Genomic DNA, 24,322 nt, shown 5'->3' with positions numbered 1-24,322 from the left:
AATAGGGATATAAGTTGAACTTGATGAACTCTAGTCTTTTTTCAGCTACATGAACTATGTAAATAAGTTATTAGTGGGGGTCCGACTCCAGGCCCCATGTAGATTAGCTGATTGAAGGGGCTGCAGCTGTAGTATGGGGTCTTCATCACTCATCAGACACAGTATTGTACTTTACATATGGTAGCATCTTTTCCTGGTATTGCAGCTCGTTCCAATCATCAGCTGATCAGGGGGGATGCAGATAGTCAGACCGATCTAATAATGACAACCTATCCTAAGGATAGGAAAAGTTTATATTGCAAAGCTAAATATAGTAAGTCAATTGTGGAGTGGAGGTGATTATAGACATCTGTTCTGTATTATACCAAATGTATACAGTGCCATGCTGCTGAATATAAGTCACATATCCTAACTTTTGTTCTACCTTATGTCTTGTGCAGGCTGCCGAATTTCTCCGTCTCTTACTTCAGTTTAATGACATGGGGTTCCAGCAAGATGACATCAAAGAAGTTCTTCTTATTTATGATAACCACAGGGATAAGTCCCTAGAGGAGCTCATGATGAGAGCGCAGTGACAGCCAAATATCCCACTTATTGACTGCAGACCATGATCTCACAAAATAGAATTGGATTGGCTCTGCTATGCTGGTCACAATGAATACAACTTTTTCTTTATGTGTGTACAAAGTGCAATGATGAGAACAGTGCTTACTGTCTGTACCAAGAACAGATTGCAGATGGACACTTTTATCCTTTAAAGGGGTACTCCGCTGCTTAGCGTTTGGAAGAAACGGCTGTCACGCCCCCTCCCATAGACTTGCATTGAGGGGGCGGGGCGTGACATCATCAGAGGGGTGGGGCTATGACATCCCACGCTCCCATTGCCAGCTCCAGCATTCAGAACAGTTTGTTTGCTGAGCAGCAGAGTACCCCTTTAAGGGATGGGTCACACATGCCATATTTTGCTGCATATTTTCTGCAGCTGATTTTGCAACCCATTAAAGGGGTACTCCCGTGGAAAAAACATTTTTTAAATCAACTGGTGCCAGATAGTTAAACAGATTTGAAAATTACTTCTATTAAAAAATCTTAATCCTTCCGGTACTTATTAGCTGCTGAATACTGCAGAGGAAATTATTTTCTTTTTGGAACACAGAGCTCTCTGCTGACATCATGACCACAGAGCTCTCTGCTAACATCTCTGTCCATTTTAAGAACTGTCCAGAGTAGGAGAAAATCCCCAATAGAAAACATATGCTGCTCTGAACAGTTCCTAAAATGGACAGCAGAGGTCAGCAGAGAGCACTGTGGTCATGATGTCAGCAAAGAGCTCTGTGTTCCAAAAAGAAACCCATTTCCTCTGTAGTATACAGACCCTAAAAAGTACTGGAAAGATTAAGATTTTTTAATAAAAGTAATTTACAAATCTGTTTAACTTTCTGGCACCAGTTGATTTAAAATAAAAGTTTTCCACGGGAGTACCCCTTTAACTGCAATGGGTAGGAAATATGCAGCAGCAAATACACAGCAAAATACGGCATATGTAACCCTACCCTAAGAAGGCATTCATCAAAGACTGGGCATTCAACACTGGGCACCATTGGTGTATGCATATCTAGGCAAGTAGTGGAGTGTATACAGCCTTGGGCCCTGCTTAACCCACTCCTGCGATATTAGAACATAAAAGGCTGTGTGCAGAAAATTGCCAAGATGGAGTCTAGAATCACGGTTACAGTACAGCTGCGGTGAGGACATAGCAGGTGCTATTTTACAAGGGAGCGTCTTCGCTTTGAATACTATGTGTTGAAGCTTCTTTTAGTTTTCTCCACCACTAACTTTGAGGGATTATTATTCCCTTAGGCAGAAGATTCAACTATAGATTATATCCCTCTATTATTTTCAGATGCATGTTTTTCTAAAAGAATGAGTATTTATTTTTGGGTTGACAAAATTTTACGAGCTTTCCAGATTCAAAACAGATGTCAGTAGGAAAGACAATTCCATGAACCGAAAACTGCAGAGTACATAGTGACAACAAAGGTTCCGGAAAAGAATAAACATCTGTGATCTTAACGTCTACAATTTCCATCTGACTAAGGCTGGGTTCACACTACGATTTGAACTACGGTTCCCGTATACGGCTGGGAGGAGGGGTGGGCGGGGCTTAATCGCGGCACCCGCACTCAGCCGTATTCGGGAACCGTAGTAAATGTATGTCGATGAGCCGACCGGAGTAAACCACAGCCTCCGGTCGGCTGCTTTTTCGGCCGGATTCGGTTTCCCGACCGCAGGCAAAAACGTGGTCGTCCAGGATTTTGGATGCAACCACCTGTTTTAATGCCACTTAATATCTGACAATTCAGTCAGGATTATAGTTGGGATATAAAGTCAACCCCTTTCCCTTTTATCTATTAGGGCAGATGGATCTCATAAAATTATCCACTATAAACCACAGCAGGGAGACATCAAAAGGGTCTCACGTTGTGGTGGACCCAGCATGTCCATGTAATACAGTGGACAGCATGTAACGATTCATTTACCCTGCGGCAGTAATGTATGGCTGGCTACAGGTTTTTCTAAATATTGGTTGACTTCAAGGGTATAGTGACACTTATTGTAGCCAGTTTTGTATACAGGGCTAAATATGTTGCTGCATATTTTTCTACCCACTGAAATCATGGGTAGAAAAATCAGCTGTATATTTTGCTACCCATTGAGATTAATGGATATGAAAATACGCAGCAGCAAATATGCAGCAAAATATGACACATGTGACACTGTCCTAAGGATACGTTCACATGTGCATATTTTGCTGCAGATTTTTCACAGCTGATTTTACTACCTATTGACTTCAATGGGTAGCAAAATCCTCTGCGGATTTATCTGTTGTAGACTAAAGCTGGTTTGTCATAGAATTTTGCCATAACAACCAATCACCGCTTAGGTTTTATCAGAGCTGGTTAAAGGGGTACTCCGGCGCATAGACAAATTATCCCCTATCCAAAGGATAGGGCATAAGATGCCTGATCGCGGGGGTCCCGCCTCTGGGGACCCCCGTGATCTTGCACGCCGCACCCCATTAAAATCAGTCCCCCTCCGGGTCTGATTACTGTCGATCACGGGAACAGAGCGTTGTGACCTCACGGCTCCGCCCCCTCAATGCAAGCCTATGGGAGGGGGCGTGACAGCTCCCATAGGCTTGCATTAGACAGTTTGTACCTCCAGCAGATTGATAAACCTAGGCTTGTGTCTCAAATGTATTACAATTTCTATGTATTCTTCATGGTCCAATTAAAGCATATGTAGTAGAACAACTAGTTACACTTCTGTGACTCACATATACATTAAAGAGTATCATGATCTTGTTACATTTTTTAATCCTTCCAGTTCACTGTCCCCATCATGATAAACCACCCCCTGCCTTTATCTTTATTATTTGTTAGTTTTCTACCTTGATATTGCTCTGTATTTTCTGCTCAGTTTCAGTCAGACGGGGAAGGAGGCCGGGCCAGCAGGAGTCCAAAGTCTGTGCAAGAGATGTATGTGTATGTGAATGTAAAATATATAAGATATATGTAAAATGTGCTCTGGACAAGTAGGGAGACACCTAATGGCAGCTTTTTTAAACACAAATAAAACATAGAATTTTTTTTTTTTTTTTTTAACAAAGTACATTAAAAAAAATTTTCATTCACCATAAGGAGTGCAATAGCAAAATTTTAGTTAATGACAGTGCCCATTTATAAAAATCTAATGTGTTACTTTTCTTTCATTACAGTCCCATTTAAAACCTATGCAACAGATCAGATTAATAAAAAAATATGTGATATATGGGAATATTAGAGATTTTGCATTGTGGCCAAGCAGACCCACAGAAAGCATGGTTATGGGGGGAAGGGGGTAGTGTTAAATGAGCACTCTCAGATGCAAAAAAGTTTGATACGTTGTAAAGCATTCATAACCAATAGGTTTTGCAATTGCTTTCATTAGAAAATTTTCTGTATTTCATACTGGAAAAGCCAGTCAAACAGCTGCCCCTCTGCCTGCTTGGACACATACTAGTCCTGCTGTGTCCATGCATCATCACCTATGTCATGGACACACTTCCTTGATTCACAGTTGTGAGTGCAGGGCTCACAGCTGGAGGAAATATCAGCTTGTGTCCCGCTACTGTTAGTGAGGACAAGCTGGGAGTTGTAGTTTTTTTTAATGCTAGGGGAGATGTGAGCAGACAGCATACTGAGGGAGGGGGCGGAGACCTGCACAGTGAGGCCACGCCCCCTCCCTTTGAGAGGAATTCAGACTAGTGAGCTAAATTAAAAGTGTAATTAAATAAATAAAGGTGCTAGACACATAAAAATTAGATGTACATGGTCAGGATTCGGTACTGAGTAATATATTAAAAAAAATGTTTTTTTTTTGTTGGATCTGACAGGTACGCTTTAATTATTGTGTCTGATATTTTAGTTGTTCCTTGTCAGCTGTTGTGAAATTTAGAAATTTACACAGTAAGGCAAGGATATAAAAGGAAAACATCCAGGTGGTCCAAGGAAGATGTCAAATTATCAGGATAGAAAACTCCAAACAGTAGAAACAAGGTTACATAGGGCTAAAGAGAAAAATAATGGAGTGTGGAGGAATGGATGAACGTAATATATTCAAAGATAACTAACCACAATTGCCCCCAAATGCAATCCGAGATCTGATATACTAATAAACACAAATACCCCAGAGCACATGGGGTACAGATATCCCTATATAGTAGGATTACCTAAAACTTAACTTTTATTAAACTAATTCAATGCACGTATATTTATGTTCTTTACCGGCTCCCGCGATTATAACGTGTCATATCGGGTCGGTTCCGGCATGTATCTGAAGCCGGGACCCGCGCTAATAGCGCGCGGCAGCGATCGCGGTGCCGCGCGCTATTAACCCTTTAAACGCGGTGTTCAAAGTTGAATGCCATGTCTAAAACGAAAGAAACAGCTTCCCGGCTGCTCAGTGGGGCTGATCGGGACCACCACAGTGAAAATGCGGTGTCCCAATCAGCTAGGACGCGAGCGGAGGTCCTCTTACCTTATTCCAGCGCGTCGCTTTGGCAATTGATTGCTCCAAGCCTGAGATACAGGCTTGAGCAATCGACTGATGATAACACTGATCAATGCAAAGCTATGGCTTTGCAGTGAACACTGTAAAAAATCAGTGTGTGCAGTGCTATAGGTCCCTATGGGAGCTATAACACTGCAAAAAAAAGTGTAAAAAAAAAGTTAATAAATGTCATTTAACCTTTTCCCTAATAAAAGTCCAAATCACCCCCCTTTTTCCCATAAAATAAAACCATGTAAATAAAAATAAATATAAACATATGTGGTATCACCGCGTGCGTAAATGTCCGAAATATGAAAATATATCATTAATTAAACTGCAAAGTCAATGGCGTACGCCCAAAAAAAATCCAAAGTCCAAAATAACATATTTTTGGTCACTTTTTATATAATGAAAAAATGAATAAAAAGCAAGCAAAAAGTCTGATCAATACAAAAATGGTACAGCTAAAAACTTGGTACCGCAAAAAACGAGCCCTCATACCGACCCATACGCGGTAAAATAGTTATGATTTTTTCCAGAAATACGACAAAATCAAACCTATATAAGTAGGGTATCATTTCAATCGTATGGACCTACAGAATAAAGAGAAGGTGTCATTTTTACTGAAAAATGTACTGCGTAGAAACGGAAGCCCCCAAAATTTACAAAATGGCGTTCTTTCTTCAATTTTGTCGCACAATGATTTTTTTTCTGTTTCGCCATAGATTTTTGGGTAAAATGACTGATGTCACTGCAAAGTAGAATTGGTGTCGCAAAAAATAAGCCATCATATGGATTTTTAGGTGCAAAATTGAAAGGGTTATGATTTTTAAAAGGAGAGGAGGAAAAAACTAAAGTGCAAAAACGTAAAAACCCTGAGTCCTTAAGGGGTTAATTTTCAAAGATAATGATAATGTTGGCACAAAGATGTTACTTGAAGAAAACAATCACATTTCTCCACTCCTGTATGATATTGGGGTGCATGTCAGACAAAGGACCAGGAGGGTGGTGTCATTACTTCAACAGTCAATGCCTGGGGAACATAGATATTTTAAACACTTTTCTAATTCCATTGATAGAATAAAGGTTTGTGGACAATGAAGTCATTTTTCAAGATAATCTTGATACAGAGCAGAGTGTTTAAGTGTTTTCTTAAAGAATAAAATATCAATAATATGGCCACAAACAGTCTGGATCTCAATCCATTAAAAAATTATGGTGAAAGTAACAAAAACATCACAATACTCCATCCTATAAAACTCTTCAAGAACGTTGGACCTGATATAGATTATAGTGAAATCCAATAGCAGACATCATAAATGAGGCACTCCGGTGAAAAAACTAGTTTTTCTAATCAACTGGTGCCAAAAGTTAAACAGATTTGTAAATAACTTCGATTTAAAAATCTTAATCCTTCCAGTATTTATAAGCTGATGTAAGCTCCAGAGGAAGTTATATAGTTCTTTTCACTCTGACCACAGTGATCTCTGCTGACACCACTGTCCATGTCAGGAACTGTCCAGAGCAGGAGAAGTTTGCTTTGGGGGATTTGTCCCTGCTCTGGACAGTTCCTGACATGGACAGAGGTGTCAGCAGAGAGCACTGTAGTTAGACTGAAAAGAACTACACAACTTCCTCTGGAGCATACAGCAGCTGATCATTACTGGAAGACTTTTTAAATATAAGTCATTTATAAATCTGTTTAACTTTTTGGCACCCCTTTAAGGAGGATCAACAAATGAATAGAAGGGATTTTTTGTTGATTCCAATCATTTTTGCTCTACTTCATCTGGATAAACATAACATAATTCCCTTTAAACTGTGTAACATATGTTAAAAAAAAGCCATGGACTGCCATGAATGAAGACTATAGTCAGATTATTAGGTCTTTACTACAACGATTACTTTACGCTCTACTACCGTAAGTGTTTAACTTCCTCCATGTCTGGATTAAATGGAGCCTTATATGGCCAGTAAAACCTCCAAATCTCTCTTGCCAAGATGAGGTCACTGCTTTATAGCTTCGGTATGTGAACACCAAGATAAAAGAGACTGTCAGTTGGAAGGTAGGTGGCCCTGCCGAGGCACAGTCTGACCTGCTGTTTACCAGAGAAGAAGTCCTCGAACTTACCAGAGGACACTGCTGAGAGGACTGTAGATAATAAGCATAAAGATGACAACCTTCTTTCCTAATCCAGTATTATACAGAGGAGAAAAGAAGAAATCACATTCCTAAGATACCACAAAGAACATTTGTCATCAAATGGAAAAAGCTCAGAAAATCTGGATTCATATATTTAGAGAGGAAAGGAAAAATCCATATTGGCTCACAGACATGAGGAGGATATGGGGGATTTGCAGAAGATCCTCTAGGACAGTGGTCTCCAACCTGCGGACCTCCAGATGTTGCAAAGCTACAACTCCCAGCATGCCCGGACAGCCGTTGGCTGTCCGGGCATGCTGGGAGTTGTAGTTTTGCAACATCTGGAGGTCCGCAGGTTGGAGACCACTGCTCTAGGATTTCCAAAATAATAAATGGTCATATATCTGAACAGGCATCAAACACAAAAACTTGGACTACATCTACTTTAGAAGAAAGAATAAAAGCTGGAGAAGCAACCAATCAGCTCACTTTTTTAATTTTTAGGATTGTGGTAGCTTGGGGGATGTAGGGTATGGGGAGTGTAGCTGTGCGGGTATTAAAGGGTGCTGGTTAACCCTTGGTATTCGTGACGCCAGGGTGAGGGCTCCTCAATAAAGCTTCTCCTACCGCCGCCCTTTCCAGGAACGATAGGGAGGTAGATGATAATAGGTTTGAGGTAGATGATAATAATGGATTGTCCACAACCGGTGAGCTTCTGTAAACAGCGTTAACTTTACTAAAGATTTTCTTTACACTTCATTAACATAACAGTCTCTGATCAATACAACAGCTTCCTTTTGGAGATTGACAATGGTTGGGACTTTAGCTTTAACAGTCTTTAGTCTATTGCGCTGTTCCCCTGGATTTAGGGGAATTAGTTGCGGTCCAGTAGTTACGCTAGCATAAGCAGGAATTAGAGTAAAACTCGTGATTTTGCTGAGGCTGGTAGGTTTTGAGGCCTTGCGTGTCTTTGAAAGTTGCATAGCACACCGTCCTGTTAGTCCGGCATCCACGAGAGCAGCAACCCAAGAGAGCGATAATTGGACACAGCTCCCTTATATGGGCAGGGGATTTACTAACGCTAATTGTTCCAAATGGATGTCAATCACCTTTACAGAGATTTGTGGGTAACACGTGACCCAAGGACCTCCTAAGGTCCTGCAACATACCATAGAGGTTACTAGCATGGTCACATGACCGAAGGTCCTGCGACGCTGAACAAGGTAAGTACTATACATTACTATACAACATAGATATCATTATTAATATATACATTTATGAACATTAAAGTTAGACTTAAGGAGAGGTGGCTAGGGGTTGTCCCACCTGAGGAACCCTACCTGAACGTAGTTACTCTGACTTTGGGGACCTCTACACTAGGTACTGGATGCAATACGATAATGGGACCAGTGGCGTCGCTAGGGGGGGGCCAGAGGGGGCCATGGCCCCCCCTAGATCAGGCCGTGCCCCCCCTTGTGCCCCCCCAATTTAAAATAGTCGGGTCGGCAACCACTCATGGCACGCGGGGCTCCGGGCGGAGAGGTGCTCACTCCGCTAATGGGGATCCAGGACACTTGTCCCGGATCCCCAGGCGAGCCAGCGCCGCTTTCAGCTGTGTGCACACAGCTAAGCCTCCTCTCAGTGTGAGCCGCAGGACCTGCCGCTTCACTGAGAGGAGACCTGTGAACTCTGCCCCCACGCAGTGCAGGCGCCGATGACGTCACTCATCGGCGCCTGCACTATAGTGGGAGAAGAACGCAGCCCCCTGTGCTGCTGAGGAGAGCCTGCCTATAGGTGAGTAAAAGGTTTATTTTTAATTTTTTAATCATCATGGGGGGGGGGGGGGGTGCAATGATGTGGAGGAGGTGAGGGGGGGGGTTGATGATGTGGAGGAGGTGAGGGGGGTGATGATGTGGAGGAGGTGAGGGGGGTGATGATGTAGAGGAGGTGAGGGGGTCTGTGCAGGTGAGAGGGGGGTGATGATGTGGAGGAGGTGAGGGGGGGTGCAGGTGAGAGGGGGCGAGGATGTGGATGAGGTGAGGGGGGTGATGATGTGCAGGTGAGAGGGGGGTGATGATGTGGAGGAGGTGAGGGGGGTGATGATGTGGAGGAGGTGAGGGGGGTGATGATGTGGAGGAGGAGAGGGGGTGTGTGCAGGTGAGAGGGGGTGATGATGTGGAGGAGGTGAGGGGGGGTGATGATGTGGAGGAGGTGAGGGTGTGTGTGCAGGTGAGAGGGGGTGATGATGTGGAGGAGGTGAGGGGGGTGATGATGTGCAGGTGAGAGGGGGGTGATGATGTGGAGGAGGAGAGGGGGGTGATGATGTAGAGGAGGAGAGGGGGATGATGATGTGGAGGAGGTGAGGGGGGGTGATGATGTGGAGGAGGAGAGGGGGGCCATGATGTGGAGGAGGTGAGGGGGGTTGTGTGTAGGTGAGAGGGGGGTGATGATGTGGAGGAGGAGAGGGGGGTAATGATGTGCAGGTGAGAGGGGGGTGATGATGTGGAGGAGGTGAGGGGGGTGATGATATGGAGGAGGTGAGGGGGGTGATGATGTGGAGGAGGTGAGGGGGGTGATGATGTGGAGGAGGAGAGGGGGTGTGTGCAGGTGAGAGGGGGTGATGATGTGGAGGAGGTGAGGGGGGGTGATGATGTGGAGGAGGTGAGGGTGTGTGTGCAGGTGAGAGGGGGTGATGATGTGGAGGAGGTGAGGGGGGTGATGATGTGCAGGTGAGAGGGGGGGGGATGATGTAGAGGAGGAGAGGAGGGTGATGATGTGGAGGAGGTGAGGGGGGGTGATGATGTGGAGGAGGTGAGGGGGGTGATGATGTAGAGGAGGAGAGGGGGGTGATGATGTGGAGGAGGAGAGGGGGGTGATGATGTGGAGGAGGAGAGGGGGGTGATGATGTGGAGGAGGTGAGGGGGGTGATGATGTGGAGGAGGAGAGGGGGGTGATGATGTGGAGGAGGTGAGGGGGGGTGATGATGTGGAGGAGGTGAGGGGGGTGATGATGTGGAGGAAGTGAGGGGGGTGATGATGTGGAGGAGGAGAGGGGGGTGATGATGTGGAGGAGGTGAGGGGGGTGTGATGATGTGGAGGAGGTAAGGGGGGTGATGATGTGGAGGAGGTGAGGGGGGTGATGATGTGGAGGAGGTGAGGGGGGTGATGATGTGGAGGAGGTGAGGGGGGTGATGATGTGGAGGAGGTGAGGGGGGTGATGATGTGGAGGAGGTGAGGGGGGTGATGATGTGGAGGAGGTGAGGGGGGTGATGATGTGGAGGAGGTGAGGGGGTCTGTGCAGGTGAGAGGGGGGTGATGATGTGGAGGAGGTGAGGGGGGTGCAGGTGACAGGGGGCGATGATGTGGAGGAGGTGAGGGGGGTGATGATGTGCAGGTGAGAGGGGGGTGATGATGTGGAGGAGGTGAGGGGGGTGATGATGTGCAGGTGAGAGCGGGGTGATGATGTGGAGGAGGAGAGGGGGGTGATGATATGGAGGAGGAGAGGGGGGTGATGATGTGGAGGAGGAGAGGGGGGCCATGATGTGGAGGAGGTGAGGGGGGTTGTGTGTAGGTGAGAGGGGGGTGATGATGTGGAGGAGGAGAGGGGGGTAATGATGTGCAGGTGAGAGGGGGGTGATGATGTGGAGGAGGAGAGGGGGGTGATGATGTGGAGGAGGAGAGGGGGGGGGTTGATGATGTGGAGGAGGTGAGGGGGGTGATGATGTGGAGGAGGTGAGGGGGGTGATGATGTAGAGGAGGTGAGGGGGTCTGTGCAGGTGAGAGGGGGGTGATGATGTGGAGGAGGTGAGGGGGGGTGCAGGTGAGAGGGGGCGAGGATGTGGAGGAGGTGAGGGGGGTGATGATGTGCAGGTGAGAGGGGGGTGATGATGTGGAGGAGGTGAGGGGGGTGATGATGTGGAGGAGGTGAGGGGGGTGATGATGTGGAGGAGGAGAGGGTGTGTGTGCAGGTGAGAGGGGGTGATGATGTGGAGGAGGTGAGGGGGGTGATGATGTGGAGGAGGTGAGGGTGTGTGTGCAGGTGAGAGGGGGTGATGATGTGGAGGAGGTGAGGGGGGTGATGATGTGCAGGTGAGAGGGGGGTGATGATGTGGAGGAGGAGAGGGGGGTGATGATGTGGAGGAGGTGAGGGGGGGTGATGATGTGTAGGAGGTGAGGGGGGTGATGATGTAGAGGAGGAGAGGGGGGTGATGATGTGGAGGAGGAGAGGGGGGTGATGATGTGGAGGAGGAGAGGGGGGTGATGATGTGGAGGAGGTGAGGGGGGTGATGATGTGGAGGAGGAGAGGGGGGTGATGATGTGGAGGAGGTGAGGGGGGGTGATGATGTGGAGGAGGTGAGGGGGGTGATGATGTGGAGGAAGTGAGGGGGGTGATGATGTGGAGGAGGAGAGGGGGGTGATGATGTGGAGGAGGTGAGGGGGGGGTGATGATGTGGAGGAGGTAAGGGGGGTGATGATGTGGAGGAGGTGAGGGGGGTGATGATGTGGAGGAGGTGAGGGGGGTGATGATGTGGAGGAGGAGAGGGGGGTGATGATATGGAGGAGGAGAGGGGGGTGATGATGTGGAGGAGGAGAGGGGGGCCATGATGTGGAGGAGGTGAGGGGGGTTGTGTGTAGGTGAGAGGGGGGTGATGATGTGGAGGAGGAGAGGGGGGTAATGATGTGCAGGTGAGAGGGGGGTGATGATGTGGAGGAGGAGAGGGGGGTGATGATGTGGAGGAGGAGAGGGGGGGGGGTTGATGATGTGGAGGAGGTGAGGGGGGTGATGATGTGGAGGAGGTGAGGGGGGTGATGATGTAGAGGAGGTGAGGGGGTCTGTGCAGGTGAGAGGGGGGTGATGATGTGGAGGAGGTGAGGGGGGGTGCAGGTGAGAGGGGGCGAGGATGTGGAGGAGGTGAGGGGGGTGATGATGTGCAGGTGAGAGGGGGGTGATGATGTGGAGGAGGTGAGGGGGGTGATGATGTGGAGGAGGTGAGGGGGGTGATGATGTGGAGGAGGAGAGGGTGTGTGTGCAGGTGAGAGGGGGTGATGATGTGGAGGAGGTGAGGGGGGGTGATGATGTGGAGGAGGTGAGGGTGTGTGTGCAGGTGAGAGGGGTGATGATGTGGAGGAGGTGAGGGGGGTGATGATGTGCAGGTGAGAGGGGGGTGATGATGTGGAGGAGGAGAGGGGGGTGATGATGTGGAGGAGGTGAGGGGGGGTGATGATGTGGAGGAGGTGAGGGGGGTGATGATGTAGAGGAGGAGAGGGGGGTGATGATGTGGAGGAGGAGAGGGGGGTGATGATGTGGAGGAGGAGAGGGGGGTGATGATGTGGAGGAGGTGAGGGGGTGATGATGTGGAGGAGGTGAGGGGGGGTGATGATGTGGAGGAGGTGAGGGGGGTGATGATGTGGAGGAAGTGAGGGGGGTGATGATGTGGAGGAGGAGAGGGGGGTGATGATGTGGAGGAGGTGAGGGGGGGGTGATGATGTGGAGGAGGTAAGGGGGGTGATGATGTGGAGGAGGTGAGGGGGGTGATGATGTGGAGGAGGTGAGGGGGGTGATGATGTGGAGGAGGTGAGGGGGGTGATGATGTGGAGGAGGTGAGGGGGGTGATGATGTGGAGGAGGTGAGGGGGTCTGTGCAGGTGAGAGGGGGGTGATGATGTGGAGGAGGTAAGGGGGGTGCAGGTGACAGGGGGCGATGATGTGGAGGAGGTGAGGGGGGTGATGATGTGCAGGTGAGAGGGGGGTGATGATGTGGAGGAGGTGAGGGGGGTGATGATGTGCAGGTGAGAGCGGGGTGATGATGTGGAGGAGGAGAGGGGGGTGATGATGTGGAGGAGGAGAGGGGGGCCATGATGTGGAGGAGGTGAGGGGGGTTGTGTGTAGGTGAGAGGGGGGTGATGATGTGGAGGAGGAGAGGGGGGTAATGATGTGCAGGTGAGAGGGGGGTGATGATGTGGAGGAGGAGAGGGGGGTGATGATGTGGAGGAGGAGAGGGGGGTGATGATGTGGAGGAGGTGAGGGGGGTGATGATGTGGAGGAGGAGAGGGGGAGGTGATGATGTGGAGGAGGAGAGGGGGGGTGATGATGTGGAGGAGGTGAGGGGGGTTGTGTGTAGGTGAGAGGGGGGTGATGATGTGGAGGAGGAGAGGGGGTGATGATGTGGAGGAGGTGAGGGGGGTGTAGGTGAGAGGGGGGTGATGATGTGGAGGAGGAGAGGGGGTGATCATGTGGAGGAGGTGAGGGGGGTGTAGGTGAGAGGGGGGTGATGATGTGAAGGAGCACTAGCTACTTCCCTACCTGGCTACCTACCCAATTACCTGCTTGGCTACTTCCCTACCTGGCAACCTACCTAGTTACCTGCCTGGCTATTTCCCTACCTTGAAACCTACCTAATTACCTGCCTGGTTACTTCCCTATCTGGCTTCCAACCTTATTACTGGCTACCTACCCACCTACTTAGCCTCCTGGTTACTTACCTACATAGCTACTTACCTACATAGCAACCTAATTACCTAGCTAGCTAGCTACCCAGCTACCTACCTACATACATAGCTACCCACTTACCTACCTGGCTACCTTCTTAGCTACCTTGCTACCTACCTATGAACCTCCATATCTACATCGCTACCTATCTACCTAATTGGCTTCCTACCAACCTAGCTAGCCACCTATATCCAAGGACAATCTCAGCACACCAAAGTATAAAGTGCAGTTGAGTGGAGTTTATTCCATTCTAAACAGAGTTACAGAGCAGGCTACGATTCGTTGCTTCTAGTGCTTGGCAATGGTGAAGACAGGTCGCTGAAACGTTGCTTGCTCTGTCACACTGTTTGGAATGGAATAAACTCCACTGAATTCTGCACTTCTGGTGAGGGCACTGGAAAAAAATGCAGAAACTAAGATGTTTGTCTTGCAGATGCTGCAGTGATGGGTTTTGGCTGGAAGAAGTCGTCATGGCGGTCTGAGCCAGATGGAGAACAGAAGGAAAGAGGATGACGCCGACCATAAAAGATGTGAATTGTGAGTCAGTTAATGTAACTGTATGTATATTATTGCGCAACACGACTGGGGTCTGTATTATGCAGGGGGATGGGGTCTATTATGCAGGGATCTTATTCTGGGGATCTGTATTATAGTGGGGTCTGATTATGGGGTCTGTTTTATGGTAAGTGGTGATGATTCAGGGGTCTGTATTGTGGTAAGGTAAGGTAAATTAAACATGTTCTGCATGGTGTGTGTGTGTGTGTATATGTGTGTGTATATATATATATATATATATATATATATATATATATATATACACACATACACACACGTTTTAAAATTGCCCCCCCACTTTTGTCACTGCCCCCCCATGTGCCCCCCCTGAATATGAATGCTGGAGACGCCACTGAATGGGACACCACAGGAAGGCCTGTGAAAAATGAAGGAAGCGATCTGATTGGTTGCTATGGGCAACTGGACAATTTTTCCTCTGCACAGGTTTTGATCTATCTCCCCCATAGTCTTTTGGCCTCCATCTGGCCAGTATACATCAGTGTACTTTAAAAAATCCATGTAATTTCATGCTGCAGTGTCTAATAGATAAATGTACATGATAAAGGGATACTGACCAATTCACTGGGTTATAGTGCGAGAGAACAGGAGTAAAACTGTAACTTCCATAAATCGGTCTAGTTGTTTCAAAGTTGCCCCCCTCCATTATGTTTTGTGTTTTGTGGTGTCCCGGTACCGTATCCTATCCGGTACCTTTTTATTGTGGGTCCCCATAGCCAGAGTCCCTAGGACGTCGGGGTTCCTGTTGTCCTGTCCACTCCTAGTCACCTCTCATCCAGATGGTTATTGCACCAATAGCTTACTTAGGAAGCATGTAAATATTATATAAAAGCTCTATAAATAGTTAATTACCTGTCCCATAGCGTAACAGGACCTGCGGGTCACGTGGTTAGGTGCACTCTATGGTGTTTCTGCTTGAGGACCTTTGGAGGTCCTTGTGACGTAGTCAATCCCATCACTCATTGAAACAGTGAATGACGGATGTTCGGACCAATCAGATTAGCCCCGCCCCCTGCCCATATAAGGGAGCGGCGGACATGTTCTCGCTCTCTTGTTCCTGTGCAAGCAAGCAAGAAGCATCTGCGCTGCTGAGATCAGTGAGTCTAGGCCTGAACCTTGCGGCGACGGGCGATAACTTCTAAATTCTGAGTGTATCAATCCCCACGCACTATGCAAGATCACCGGACCTTATCTATCCCCTAAATCCGGATGGATCTGCAATAATTACCCTAAATTCAGAGACTTTAGTCTATCTCAAGGTCCGCAACAGTTGTCAGTCATTGAGCTATATAAAGACTGTATTCCGGAGACTGTAATTGTTCATTGGATGTACTGCAAGCACTTAAGTAAACCTTCTGTCATTTCATTATATGCACCTGTCGTTTCTGGGAAGGGCGGCGATAGGCCGGAGAATTACCTCAGCATTCTAGCCCTCAGCCTGGCGTCACATACTATAGGGTTAACATTAACCCCTTATCTACCACAACATCCCAACTACCATACACCCCCCAAGGTTACCACATTTTTATATCGGTAGCCTATGGGCTGATGATCCATAGCTGAAGACTGATTATAGTGCTCATGCTTACCCCCATCCACTGCCAAATATTCTACAATGGGCATGTGAGCATGAAAACGGGACCAATGAACAATGAAAGAATCTGGACTAATAAATCCTGTTGTTTTTTCATGTGGACAGCTGATAAAAAGATGGCACCAAGATGCAATACAATGGCCTCAACATATAATAGTTTCAACATACAATGGTCTTTTCTGGACCATTGTAACTTGAAACCAGACTCAACATACAATGCTGCGCACAATCCAGATCTGCAAAACATGTCGATGGCTGGAAGTTTGACCAATCAGAATCAATTACCAGGTTTCCATAGAGTTATGGTCTTAACATACAATGGTTTCAACATACAATGGTCGTGCTGGAACCAATTAATATTGTAACTTGAGGGGCCACAGTATAGAAAAAAAACAGGCTGGCATCCTGACATGTATGTGGATTTAACTTTAACATGTACCACCTACTTAATCATTTTTGTAGACCAAGTACAGCTGTGGTAGTTTGGGGTGAAGGATGCAATGGGGTGTTGCGAGTGGTAGTGATGTATGGTGCTGGTATTAACCCTTTGTTGTCGTGACGCCAGGTTGCGGGTTCCTCAATGCAGTAGTCCTACCGCCTCCTGTCCCACAAACGATAGGGAGGAATAAAGGAATGTCCACAGCAGAAGTTGAAGTAAACCAGGAATAACTTTACTGCATATTTTATGCAACTGCAGATAACAGACAGTCTTTTGTAGGAGGACCGTGGTACAAGCTCCTCACAGGTTTGCTGGGACTTCTGAGTTGAATGAGCTTGGATTTTGCTAGCCACTGTGCTACTGAATTTAGGGTTAATTTGGGTTCAGTAGTCACACAGGATTTGTAGGTTTTGAGCTGGAGTCACCCACGTTTTGTGGATTCTGAAGAATAGGCTTCAGGCCTAGCTTGAATTGTAGTAGATGATACAGATGTGCTTTCTTTCATATCCAGAGGGTAAGAGAGAGAAGTTAGTGGCAGCAGCCCCTTATATATTAAGAGGGCAGGGCAAAGCTCATTGGTTCTGCAAACCTGTCAGTCCTGACCTAAGGAACTATGGGTATGTCACATGACCCACAGGTCCTTGAACCATAGCATAACATAAATTATTTAAAGGCACATGACCTCTAAGGTCCTATACAGAGGTTTACTATAATGAAATATATAAATATATATACATTTAATACACAGCATTAAGAGGCGACTAGGGGTAGCCCTCCAGGAGAGCCCGACTAGCATGGAGGGACTCTGGCCGAGGGGACTTTAGACAGAGGGACAGGACCAAGTCCTGTACCGGGACACCACACAGCCCTTTATGGCAACTTTATAGTCTCCTTAAAAGAAAATAAATGTAGAGGTTTGTGTGTATGCCTTATACTTACCTGTTTTAGATGATATGGCATGCATGCGTTTTCAGCCATTTTTATATCTATTTCTACGCTCATCAGATTCAGTCTGGACTGGCAAATATGGTTTCATTATGTCTGACTATGATCTTGTAAGGGTATATTATCTGCCCACAAATGGCACATTTCTGGCACTATTACCATATCAGCAAAACCTGTCTGATCTATGTCAACCTCAACATGTAATGTTAGAGTAAGGTCTGCTGACTATGACATTGTTAATGGGCATTGTCATACTTGGTTCTCAGATCAATTGCATTGTCATTTTTAGATTAGTGGGACAGATTTACTTATAATGTGTAGGAAGCCTAATGTATTTTTTACTTCATACAAATTTGCCATCAATAAAATGATCTGGCTAATTTCACACTTCTGTCTGGTAATATCCATAGGGCTTAGAATGAGATGATGTCACACAGATGGGTGATGTCACAGTAGTGATGTCACAGACAGCTATTATTAGGTACATTGAAGTGCACTGTAATTTGTTCAGTTTTGCGCTGCCTCTTTGACAGATACAGTGTCCAGCATTTTCCTGCGTTTGACTCTAGTAGAATCCTCTTCCGTACCCACAGTCTACAGACGTGAACTTAGGGACAAATAGTTCCTGACCAGCATGATTAACCATTGCTATTTCCTTGTGCTTTTCCTCCTGTTAGGTGCACCTCTGGAGGGAAGACAGATCACCCAGAATCAGATAAAGGATGAAGAAAATCCTCTGATGGATGGAACCCTACAGCCACCGATGGAAGAAAGCACGTCCTCCTATGAAGATCTGCCAGCCCTGACCCAGCCGGATGTCAATGCTACCCAACATCTTCAGTGAGGAAAATATGAATAGATCTCATGCCCCAAAAACGGATTGACCTCACTTAGACAGGGAGCGATAGCCATCTGCATTTGCCTCCCTTTACGCTTTATTCAAAATTTTTGCGACAAACATGGCAACAATATTGCAGTGGATAAACTTGTGGAGCTGTACATCAAGAAAAAAAAAGGCAAAATACCGCTATGTAGGGATTAGTGTGCATATACATATATATATATATATATATATATATATATATACTAATCTCCATGTGCCCTCTTTGTTTTGCCCTGTTGGCCCTTCTTACAACGAACATGTGTATGCTACTGTGTATGCAAACATACGTGGAAATGTGTAGGAAAGTGTGGGAAACTGCAGGGTCAAAGTTCTGAGAGGAAACCAGGAGGTGCAAAGCCTTACACCAGTGTTACCCAACCACGGTGCCTCCAGCTGTTGCAAAACTACAATTCCCAGCATGCCCAGACAGCTTTTGGCTGTTCGGGCATGCTGAAAGTTGTAGTTTTGTAACAGCTGGAGGCACCCTGGTTGGAAAACACTGCCTTACACCATCCAGAACAGAGAGTCTTGGAACTGTGGACCTCCAGGTGTTGCAAAACTACAACTCCCAGCATGCTGGGAGTTTTAGTTTTGCAACATCTGAAGGGCCACAGTCTCAAGACCACTGATCTAGAGCAAACTGTAAGCAGCCTGGAGGAGCCATGACACATTGTAATAGTCCAGACTTATTCTAGAAATTACCAAAGACAGCTGTGGTGATTGGCATCAAGATTACTGGTAAAAAATTGCAGACTATAGTGAGTGGTCCATGTGGTCTGATCCTATTTTCTAGTAGTTTTTGCCAATAAGTGTATTTTTTTTCTCATGAAAACACCTAGGGGGAAATATTTCTTATTCTATACCAGCAGTAAGAGTTAATTTTCCACATTTGTGGTCTCTTTATGTTCTTTGTGTTCTAGACTGAAGAAGGGGAACTCAATGTCAGCAGTACAAAAGATACAAGGAAAGATGAAGAAATACTAGCCATCTGCTGGCTGCCGGCCAGAGCTCCTTACATGACAGTGCACTAAGCCTATCACCAGCCGAGGCAGGACATTGCTGTGGCCGGCGATACGCTGACAGCGCTGTGACGTTCCGAGCCTAAGAAGCATGGAGCAGAGCAGCACCGGAGGAATGGGACACCGGTATCTCCACAACGGGGGAACGTAGGAAGGTGAGTTAAAGGTTTTTTTTTTTTTTTTTTCTTTTGCAGCCCGGGCACAGGATGAGTTAAAAGATTTTTGCCACATCTCCTTTAGGGTACGTTCACACGTATGAAGATTTCATGCACAGGATTTGATGCACAGGATTTCCTGCTGCAGATTTCAATGTAAACTAAATGACTGAGCACAGCTTCTATTCAGCAGTTTCAAATCCTGGGCATCAAATCTGCGCAGGATCCTGTACGTGGGAACATACCCATAGTGTTTACCCAGCAGTTTGTCGGACTTACAATATACTGAATTGCTGTCTTTATTTAAGCAGAGAAATTGTTTGGTGCAACTCTTAATAGCTGCTGAAATCACTCTATAGATCTAGAATAAGCATTATGTATCCCTGGCTGACATAGATGGATGCACCATACACAAATGTCTAATCTCTCAATACCAAATAGTATTTTCTTCTGTACATTCAAAGGGATATAATAAAATATTTTAAAGACTGTTCTTCATATATTTGCATTAACAGTTATTTTAATGTTACAAGTGTATGACGTTTCTGGAAAAAGGTTTGCCAAACATAGCCTATGGACAAGAGCGGCAGTGTTTCCGGAAATTTTAAATGTATTTGTGGCAGGGTTTTTTTTACCTAAAAAAAAACACCACAAAACCTGCCGTCTTATTTTGCACTCCCAAGATGCAGTCTACATTAGACATTCTTTAATTCATTTTTATTAAAGAACTGGGGCAAAAACACCAGAAAAAACACCAATGTAGGTAGTGCCCCTGTATATAGATAGTGCCCCCCTGTTGTTAGTGCCTCCAGGTAGCTCATGCCCCCAGAAGATAGTGACCCCTTGTCGGTAGTGACCTATATAAATAGTGCTCACTTATAGATAGTGGGGGGGATTTATCAATACCTGTGCAGAGGAAAAGTTGCCCATAGCAACCAATCAGAGCGGCTCTTTCATTTTGCAGAGGCCTTGTTAAAAATTAAAGAAGAAATCTGATAGGTTGCCATGGGCAACTGGGCAAATTTTCCTCTGCACAGGTTTTGATAAATTGTAGCCCCTGATATGTAGTGCCCCTGGATAGGTCCTCTAAAATATAAAATAAAAATAATCCATTTCACCTTTCCGCCGATCCTGCTCTAATGCTGCGCTCTCAGGATTCTAAGGAGCGGCGCAGGACTTTTCTGGCAAGTCGCGTGATTAAATGACGTCATCACACGGCCTGCTGTGTAAGCCTTAGCTCCTGTATGTACAATACGTACGCTAATTGCGTAATGTACGTACAGGAGCTAAAGACTGCTTGCTCTACATACATTATGTATGCTATTTGTGTAATGTACGTACAGAAGCAAGAGACCCTTGTTTAAACAGCGGTCTTCTGCCCAGCGTGCTCGGACAGCCAACAGTGATACAATTAGTAAGGACATTTTTTTATTGCTTATTATATACCCAGCATCTCTTTTACCCACCCAGTGATCACCTCCTGTGTACAAGGCCTAATGTATTTTTTACTTCATACAAATTTGCCATCAATAAAATGATCTGGCTAATTTCACACTTCTGTCTGGTAATATCCATTAGGCTTAGAATGAGATGATGTCACACAGATGGGTGATGTCAAAGTAGTGATGTCACAGACAGCTATTATTAGGTACATTAAAGTGCACTGTAATTTGTTCAGTTTTGCGCTGCCTCTTTGACAGATACAGTGTCCAGCATTTTCCTGCGTTTGACTCCAGTCGAATCCTCTTCTGTACCCACAGTCTACAGACGTGAACTTAGGGACAAATAGTTCCTGACCAGCATGGTTACCCATTGCTATTTCCTTGTGCTCTTCCTCCTGTTAGGTGCACCTCTGGAGGGAAGACAGATCACCCAGAATCAGATAAAGGATGAAGAAAATCCTCTGATGGATGGAACCCTACAGCCACTGATGGAAGAAAGCACCTCCTCCTATGAAGATCTGCCAGCCCTGACCCAGCCGGATGTCAATGCTACCCAACATCTTCAGTGAGGAAAATATGAACAGATCTCATGCCCCAAAACAGATTGGCTCTAAGACCTCACTTAGACTGAGAGCGATAGCCATCTGCATTTGCCTCTTTTTACGCTTTATTCAAAAATGTTGCGACAAACATGGCAACAAGATTGCAGTGGATAAACTTGTGGAGCTGTACATCAAGAAAAAAAAAGGCTAAATACCGCTATGTAGGGATTAGTATATATATATATATATATATATATATATATATATATATATATATATAGATATATATATATATCTATATATATCTATATATATATATATATATATATATATATATATATATTAATTCCCATGTGCCCTCTTTGTTTTGTCCTGTTGCCCCTGGTTATGACGACCATCTTAGAAGTGAAAGTGTGTGTTTTGTTGCCTGGCAACTGCAGGGTCAAAGTTCTGAGAGGAAACCAGGAAGGGCTAAGCCTTACACCATCTAGAACAGTGGTCATGAAACTGTGGACCTCCAGGTGATGCAAAACTACAACTCCCAGCATGCTGAGCGTTGTAATTTTGCAACATATGAAGGGCCATAGTTTCAAGACCACTGATCTAGAGCAAACCGTAAGCAGCCTGGAGGAGCCATGACACATTGTAATAGTTCAGACTTATTCTAGAAACTTACCAAAGACAGCAATGGTGATTGTCATCAAGATTACTGGTAAAAAATTGCAGACTATAGTGAGTGGTCCATGTGGTCTGACCCTATTTTCTTACAGTTTTTGTCAATAAGTGTATTTTTTGTCTCATGAAGACACCTATGTGCATATTTCTTATTCTATACCAGCAGTAAGAGTTAATTTTCCACCTTTGTGGTCTCTTTATTTTTTTGTGTTCCACACTAAGGAAGGGGATCTCGATGTCAGCAGTGCAAAAGCTACAGGGAAAGATAAAGAAATACTAGCCATCTGCTGGCTGCATGGATATTTAGGAAGATCAGGTACAGAACAGCAGCTGAAGGCTTTAGACATGGAATATAATCAACTCAAAGAGTAGGGTTAGTCAAGCAGAGCGGATTATATCCAGAATCTTTATGCCTGGAAGTCGAAACAGGCTGGTAAGGTAAATAATACTCTGAATATAGGCCCAATTTATGGCTGGTGAGATAACATTGATAAACCTGCTACAATGGCACCTGGCAAGGGATCGGTTCTTTAAGTTAATGTGTTGGAAGCAACTTTGATAAGGGCCAAACTATTCAACTGGGTCAGAGCATCTCCAAAATGGCCAGTCAGTAACTTCCAAAGGTGGTCCAATGAATAGGTGATCAATAGATAAAGTGACAACTGGGCTATGGTGCCAAGGCATACTGAGGAGAGAAGGCTAGCCTCCATGGTCTGGCTGTAGCACAAATTGTGGAAATAGAAAACCAAAAAAGGAACAGAAAGGAAGGCATTCTGAGTGCTGTTATCCAGGCAATAGAAAATATTGTTTCAGGGTGAGTATGCACCCTCACCTTGTTGTGTTGTGCTGTGGACACAATACCAATGTACACCCTACACTAACACTGGTGCGCAAAACAAGCAGAATGTCAAGATCAGCCTATATCTGACTGCAACTCAAATGACCTAAGGAGGCTGGCCTGTCGGAGCAGGTTCCCGGAACTTCTGGTCTTCGGTGCTTGGACCGCCGTCACAGCCGTTCCAGGAGTAGGAGCTCCCCGGCACGTGACATCATAAGACACCTTTCCAGTCCTCCCAGTCCAAGTCTTCCAGAGGCGGAGCCAAGGTTCAAAGGTCATTTCCGGTTTCCGATTCCGGTCATCCTTCCAGCAGCGGGTCTTCATCTGCACATTCCCTGGACAGCATGTCTGGTCCGGAGGTGGTGAGAGTTGCCGCACAAGGAGCAGCATCAGATGGTGAGCAACCTCTTTGTTTCTCTGTCCCATCTCTTTCTGGAGATATTAGTAGGGCCCTGGGCATAGTTCCCTGATGGCTGGCTTATTGGCACTCTTCCAATTTATTAGGAGTAGAGCAGGAAAAAACCCTCAGGTATGGCGCTGCAGACTCTTGTAGACAGATGAGGCGGATGCCAAAGGAAAGTCCTCAGCAGTACATTTTATAAAAAAAAAACAATAAAATGGACAAGATTACGCGTTTCGGGAGGATCCCTCCCTTCCATTGGCATCCGCCTCATCTGTCTACAAGAGTCTGCAGCGCCATACCTGAGGGTTTTTCCCTGCTCTACTTCTAATATTGACTCCCAGGACGACTTGTTTCCTCCTGGAACCCATCGGCATAGCAGCGACTCGCACTACAGTACCCCGATTATATCGTGGGTGATATGCTTTTTTGCATAGATCTCAAGGTGAGCGGCCATCAAAATCCCCGTGGGGTTGCCCCACCACCCAATCTATTGAGGGTAAATACACGAGGCGCCGTCCGTCGGTCCTTTCTTTTCTTTTCTCTACAGATTCTTCCAATTTATGGCCTCTATGCCAACCCGAGTAAATGGGGTTTCTTCTACTTTGGGAGCTTCTGTGGCTTGGGTTCCCACTACCAGGGGCCCAGCTGTGCAGGGGGTTCCCAATGTTCCTCCTGTTGACACATAAGCTAAGGTTCCTCCTTTGGTGGGGCGACATCTTGGTCTGTGGTGACCCCCGGGATTGATATATCTTCCCTTCTTCCCTCGCTAGCACTTTAGTAGAGTCTAATATTTTAACCGCTGCTACCTTGAATGTCATGTCTGAAAGGCCACATCCTCTCACCTCCAGAAGTGTGCCAGAGTACTGTCTTAAGGAGGAAATCACATGTGAAGTCTCCCCGCTGGGATTTCATTTGGCCCCAGCAGTTAAAGAAAAAAACTAGAGTGGTGAATATGTGGACTTATTTACTTTGTCACCTTCCTTCAAGGATCTGCTTAGAGGCTCTGAGAAGAAGGATTAGAGGGAAGAGGAGAAGAGACAGAGTGTGTATTCTAAGTCTTTTAATAACTGGTTACAGGCCTTTTGTGTGTTT

General features: G+C 45.9%; 1 protein-coding gene across 2 annotated transcripts in view; it reads left to right on the top strand.

Moving 5' to 3' along the window:
* UBAP1L (ubiquitin associated protein 1 like) overlaps window positions 1-1,042 on the top strand; it is a 29,964-nt gene extending 28,922 nt beyond the window's left edge. For both annotated transcript variants that reach the window (XM_056571754.1, XM_056571755.1), the window contains one exon: window positions 441-1,042. In XM_056571754.1, coding sequence (XP_056427729.1) covers window positions 441-575 — 135 coding nt within the window. In that variant the 3' untranslated portion in view covers window positions 576-1,042. The remainder of the gene's footprint in view (window positions 1-440) is intronic.
* The last annotated feature ends 23,280 nt before the right edge of the window (window positions 1,043-24,322 follow it).

This window comes from Hyla sarda, chromosome 4, assembly GCF_029499605.1.
Source record: "Hyla sarda isolate aHylSar1 chromosome 4, aHylSar1.hap1, whole genome shotgun sequence".
NCBI classification, from domain to species: domain Eukaryota; kingdom Metazoa; phylum Chordata; class Amphibia; order Anura; family Hylidae; genus Hyla; species Hyla sarda.
Note: the sequence above shows the minus strand (reverse complement) of the source record. Positions and strands in the feature narration are given on the sequence as shown.